General features: G+C 58.9%; 1 protein-coding gene across 1 annotated transcript in view; it reads left to right on the top strand.

The window, feature by feature from the left end:
- The window catches only part of LOC121365205 (neutral alpha-glucosidase AB-like), a gene marked incomplete at its 5' end in the record, with an annotated part of 11647 nt that extends 5600 nt beyond the window's left edge, over nucleotides 1-6047 (top strand). The window contains 11 exon segments of the mRNA XM_041489197.1: nucleotides 937-1033; nucleotides 1137-1238; nucleotides 1832-2009; nucleotides 2011-2046; nucleotides 2293-2357; nucleotides 2481-2557; nucleotides 2637-2711; nucleotides 3216-3329; nucleotides 3789-3901; nucleotides 4566-4666; nucleotides 5899-6047. Of these exon segments, the coding sequence (XP_041345131.1) occupies nucleotides 937-1033; nucleotides 1137-1238; nucleotides 1832-2009; nucleotides 2011-2046; nucleotides 2293-2357; nucleotides 2481-2557; nucleotides 2637-2711; nucleotides 3216-3329; nucleotides 3789-3901; nucleotides 4566-4666; nucleotides 5899-6008 (1068 nt within the window).
- Nucleotides 6048-6053: the final 6 nt, after the last annotated feature.

The following is a 6053-nucleotide window of genomic DNA, read 5'->3' on the forward strand; positions in this document are numbered from 1 at the left end:
CCAAAATCTCCGCCACCCCCCCCCCCCAAATTTCTGTTAGACCCCCCTAGAGTCCCAGGACGCCCCTTGAAGCATTCCCAGAACCCTGGGACCGCCCCCCAAATTCCCCTCCCCACCCTTTTCCCCCTCTCACCTTCTTCCCTTAGGGCATCTTTTCCCTTGGAGACCACCCCATCTTTTTGGGGGGGATTTTGGGGAACCTCCTGGAGGTTTTAAGACCCTTCCCATATTTTTGGGGTTTCCCTGCTGATTTTTGGGCTTTCCTGAGCCTCAAGCCCTCCCTAGTTTTAGGTAACCCCCCCAAATCCCTTCCCACCCCTTTCTCCCTCTCACCCTTTTCCCTTGGTGCGTTTTTGGAGACCCCACTTTGCCTTTCCACCCCGATTTTTGGGGATCCCCTGGGAGGGTTTTAGAAACCCCTCCCCCCATATTTTTGGGGTCCCCCCGCTGATTTGGGGTCCCCCCAGGGCTCCACGGAGGCGCTGTTCACGTGGAACGACATGAACGAGCCGTCGGTGTTCAGCGGCCCCGAGGTGACGATGCACAAGGACGCGCGGCACTTCGGGGGCTGGGAGCACCGCGAGCTGCACAACCTCTACGGGCTCTACGTGGTGAGACCCCCCCCAAAAACCCCTCCAGGGACACCCCCAAAACCTCACAGGGACCCCAAAAAATCCCGACCTCCCAGAGCCCCCCAAACCCCTCAGAGACCCCCCCTAAACCTTGGGAACTTGGGGGGCTGGGAGCACCGCGAGCTGCACCCCTTTAGGACCCCCCAAAACTGTTTTAGACCCCACCACAAACACCCTTTAGGACCCCCAAACCCTCTCAATTCCCCCTTCATTTCCCCCCAAACCGCTTTAGGACCCCCCAGTCCCTTCGGGGTGGGTTTGGGGTCAGCTTTGGGGTGGCTGACCCTGTTTTCCCCGTTGCCAGCACAAGGCCACGGCCGAGGGGCAGATCCGGCGCTCGGGCGGGCGGCACCGGCCCTTCGTGCTCAGCCGCGCCTTCTTCGCCGGCTCCCAGCGCTACGGTGAGGACTGGGGGGAAATCCCGGGATTTTGGGCAAATCCTGGAATTCTGGGGGGGGGTCAGGATGGAGGGGAACCCCCCCTGACCTCCCCAAACGCCGCCAGGTGCGGTTTGGACCGGGGACAACACGGCCGATTGGGAGCACCTGCGGATCTCCATCCCCATGTGCCTGAGCTTCGGGCTGGCCGGGCTGGCCTTCTGCGGGGGTGAGCCAAACTGGGAGCACTGGGAATACTGGGAATGCTGGGATTGGGATATGGGATAGGGAAGACCAGGAGGGACTGGGATACGGGATAGGGAATGGGGTCAGGGATTGGGGATGGGGTCAGGGATGAGGTCAGAGCTGGGATCCGGAATAGGAATGGGTCCAGGATTGGGATCAGGGCTGGGATCAGGATCAGGAAAGGGTTTGGGACCAGGATCTAGGATCAGAACTGGGAGCAGGATCAGTAATGGGGTCAGGGCTGGGATCAGGACCAGGATTGGGATCAGGGCTGGGATCAGGACCAGGGCTGGGATCAGGGCTGGGACCAGGATCGGGACCAGGACCAGGACTGGGATCAGAGCTGGGATCAGGACCAGGACTGCGATCAGGGCTGGGACCAGGACCAGCACCAGGATCAGGACCAGGACCCCTCCTGGGATCAGAGCTGGGATCAGGATCAGAACCAGGATCAGGGCTGGGACCAGGACCAGGACCAGGACTGGGATCAGAGCTGGGATCAGGGCTGGGACCAGGATTAGCACCGGGATCTGGGCTCAGGATCCGGGCTCACTGCCCCCCCTGCCCCGTTGGCAGCGGACGTGGGCGGCTTTTTCCAGAACCCGGGCCCGGAGCTGCAGGTGCGCTGGTACCAGGCCGGGGCCTTCCAGCCCTTCTTCCGCGCCCACGCCCCACCCCAAATACACACCTGGAATAACCCCAAATTCACCTCAAAAACCCACCCGGGATAACCCCAAATCCCCCTCCTGCCCACGTGCCTTCTACCACTGCCACCTCATCCCTGTCATGAGGTGTGCAACCCCAAAAACCCCAAATCCACCCCAAAAACCTCAAATCCATCCCAAAAACCTACCTAGGGTAACCCCAAATCCATCCAGAATAACCCCAAATTCCCTGAACCCAAACTCTGATGACCCCAGATTCCTAGCCCCAAATCCCCCTGACCCCAAACCCCCAAAACACCCCCAAATCCCCCTGACCCCAAATCCCCAAAGTGCCCCCAGACACCCTGACCTCAAACCCCGCTGTCCCCCCAGGCCCCTGTGGATGGAATTCCCAGATGACCCCCAGACCTTTGCCATGGATGACCAGTACCTGCTCGGTGAGGGGGACTCCCTGACCCTTTTTAGGGTCCCTGACTCCCTTTTTGGGGTCCCTGACCCCTTGTAGGATCCCTTTTGGGGTCATTTTTGGGGTTTCCCCCTTGCTAACCCCTGTCCCCCAGACCGGGTGCTCCTGGTGCACCCCGTGACAGAGCCGGGTGCCCGTGGGGTCAACGTGTACCTGCCTGGGGAGGGAGAGGTGAGTGAGGGGATTTTGGGGGTTTTTTAGGGTTTTTTTGGGGTTCATGACCCTCCTGAACCCTAAATTTTCCCCCCAGGTCTGGTACAATGACGAGACCCACGAGCAGCACCGGGCGCCCCAGACCCTCTATGTGCCCGTCACCCTCAGCACCGTGGGTTTTTGGGGGGGATCAAGGGGTTTGGGGGGATGATGGGACCCCAAAACCCCCGGGATACCCTAAAACTCCCCTTGGAAACCCCAAAATTCCCCCTGGACACCCCAAAATCCTCACCTGATCTCCCTGTTCCCGCATGGGGAGGGTGGTGCCCATCACCCTCAGCACCATGGGTTGTTTTTGGGGGGGCTCAGGGGGTTTGGGGAGGGGGTTGGGACCCCAGAAACCTCCCTGGAGACCCCAGAACCCCAAAATCCCCTTGGAGACCCCAAAAACCTCCCTGGAGACCCCAGAACTTCCATGGCAACCCCAAAATCCCCTTGGAGACCCCAAAAACCTCCTGAATCCCCCCAGATCCCTGTGTTCCAATGCAGGGGGGACAGTGGTCAAAATCACCTCCAGCACTGGGGGATTTTGGGGTTTTTTCTGGGAGGGGTTTGGGGGGATTTGGGGTTTTTTTTAATGGGGTTTTCGGGGTGCTGACCCCTCCGTGCCCCCCAGATCCCGGTGTTCCAGCGGGGTGGGACGGTGATCCCGCGCCAGGACCGGCCTCGCCGCTCCACCGAGGCCATGAGGGGCGACCCCTTCACCCTCTACGTGGCCCTGAGCCCCCAGGTGAGCGTGGGGACCCCAAAAACCCTGCCAGAAACCCCAAAACCCGCCCCGAAACCTCACAGGTTAGTGCGGGGACCCCAAAACCCCCCCAGGGACCCCAAAACCCTCCCCAGACTCCTCCCAGGTGAGTACAGGGACCCCAGAACTCCTGCCAGGAACCCCAAAATTCCCTCAAACCCCTTCCAGGTGAGTGCAGGGACTCCGAATCCCCCCCAAGGGACCCCAAAATCCCTTCCTGGGACCCCCAAAAACCCTCTGAGGCACCTCCCGACCCCTCATTTTCCCCCCAGACTCCTCCAGGAACCCCCCAAATCCCACAAGACCTCCCCCAAATCCACTGAGACTCCCCCCCCGGCCCCCCCCCCCCCCCCCCCCCAAACCTTCCCAAACTCTTCTGGGACCCCCCAAAACCTCCCCAGACCTTTCTGGGACCCCTCCAAACCCCCTTTTGTCCCCCAGGGCACGGCGCAGGGGGATCTGTACCTGGATGATGGCGTCAGCTTTGACTATGACACCAAAAACGCATTCCTACATCGACACTTCAGCTTCGCCAACGGCACCCTCACCTCCAGGTACCCAAAATATCCCAAAAATAGCCCAGAATGTCCTAAAATATTCAAAAAATCCTGTCTGAGACAGCCCCAGGGTACCCCGACTGCCAGGTACCCAAAAATATTCTAAAATTACCCTAAAATATCCCCAAAACTGCCACAAAAAACCTCCCAGGCACCCTCACAGGCAAGTAACCAAAACACCCCAATACCAAAGGGGAAAAACGGGGGGGAAATGTGAGGGGAAAAGAGGAAAAGTGAGGGGGAAAAGAGAAATGTGAAGGGGGAAAAGGAAAACGTGAGGGGAGAAAAAGGGCGGGAAAACGTGAGGGGAGAAAAAGGGCGGGAAAATGTGAGGGGAGAAAAAGGGCGGGAAAACGTGAGGGGAGAAAAAGGGCGGGAAAACGTGAGGGAAAAAACTGGCCCTAAATAACCCAAAATACTAAAAAATACCCTCCAAATCCACCCCACAACAATACCTAGGAACCCTCATGGTCAGGTACCCAAAAATGGTCCTAAAATATCCCTAAAGCAGCCCCAAAATACCCCAAAACCACCTCCAGACCCCCGCAAACCCCTGTTTCTCCTGGGCCCTGTCTGTGATGGGGTTGAGGGGTCAGGGGAGATTTTTTTGGGGGGATGTTTGGGGGGCTGTGACCCCCCCGTGACCCTTCTGTCCCCCCAGCTCCGCTGACCCCCGCGGGTCCATGTCCACCCCGGCCTGGCTGGAGAGAGTGGTCATCCTGGGGGTGGGGCGGCCGGAGAGCGCCCTGCTGACCACCCACGGTGAGAGGGATTTTGGGGGGTTTTTAGGGGTTTTAGGGTGGGTTTTGGGGCGTTTTTGAGGGGTTTTGGGGTGGGTTTTGGGGGGTTTCTGAGGGGTTTTAGGGTGGGTTTTGGGGATTTTGGGGAGGGGTCATCCTGAGGGTGTGAGGAGGCCTGAGAGCGCCCTGCTGACCACCCACGGTGAGAGGGATTTTGGGGGGTTTTTAGGGGTTTTAGGGTGGGTTTTGGGGCGTTTCTGAGGGGTTTTGGGGTGGGTTTTGGGGGGTTTCTGAGGAGTTTTGGGGGGTTTTTGGAGGGGTCATCCTGAGGGTGTTGGGAGGCCGGAGAGCACACTGCTGAGCACCCACGGTGAGGGGGGGTTTTGAGTGGATTTTTGGGGGGTTTGGGGGTTTTAGGGTGGATTTTGGGGGATTTTGGGGGTTTTAAGGTGGGTTTTAGGGCGTTTCTGAGGGGTTTTAGGGTGGGTTTTGGGTGGTTTTTGGAGGGGTCATCCTGAGGGTGCGAGGAGGCCTGAGAGCGCCCTGCTGACCACCCATGGTGAGAGGGATTTTTGGGGGGTTTTGGTGGGGTTTTGAGTTTTTTAGGATGGGTTTTGGGGGGTTTTGGAGGGGTCATCCTGGGGGTGTGGGGAGGCCACAGGGCACCTGGCTCAGGATGGACAGTGAGGGGTTGGAGGGGGGGATTTGGGGGGGATCCTGAGGAGATTTTGGGGTTTCTGAGGGGTTTTTGGGGTCCTTGAGGGAGGATTTGGGATTCCTGAGGGGAATTTTGTTGTCCTTGAGAGAATTTTTGGTTTCTGCGGGGAATTTGGGGTCCCTGAGGTGAATTTGGGGTCCCTCACGGAGAATTTGAGGTTTCTGAGGGGAATTTGGGGTCCCTGAGGTGAATTCGGGGTCCCTCATGGAGACTTTGGGGTTTCTGAGGGGAATTTGGGGTCCCTGAGGTGAATTCGGGGTCCCTCATGGAGACTTTGGGGTTTCTGAGGGGAATTTGGGGTCCCTGAGCTGGAATTCGGGGTCTCTCAGGGGAAATTTGATGTTTCTGAGGGGAATTTTGTGTTCTTGATGGGTTTTTGGGGTCCCTGAGGTGAATTCGGGGTCTCTCAGGGGAAATTTGATGTTTCTGAGGGGAATTTTGTGTTCTTGGTGGGTTTTTGGGGTCCCTGAGCTGGAATTCGGGATCCTTGACCCCAAATTTGGGATCCCTGACCCCGAATTCCGTGTCCCCCCCAGGCGGTTCCCAGACCCCGCTGCATTTCCAGCACGACCCCGAGCGCTCGGTGCTGACCCTGCGGCGCCCGGGGGTCCCCATCGGGGCTGACTGGAGCATCTCCCTGCGATAATGGACGGGGGGGGCCCCCGGACCCCCCCCCTAAATCCCCCCGAAC

The sequence above is a fragment of the Pyrgilauda ruficollis genome, unplaced genomic scaffold, assembly GCF_017590135.1.
Source record: "Pyrgilauda ruficollis isolate IOZ18807 unplaced genomic scaffold, ASM1759013v1 scaffold902, whole genome shotgun sequence".
Taxonomy (NCBI): Eukaryota; Metazoa; Chordata; class Aves; order Passeriformes; family Passeridae; genus Pyrgilauda; species Pyrgilauda ruficollis.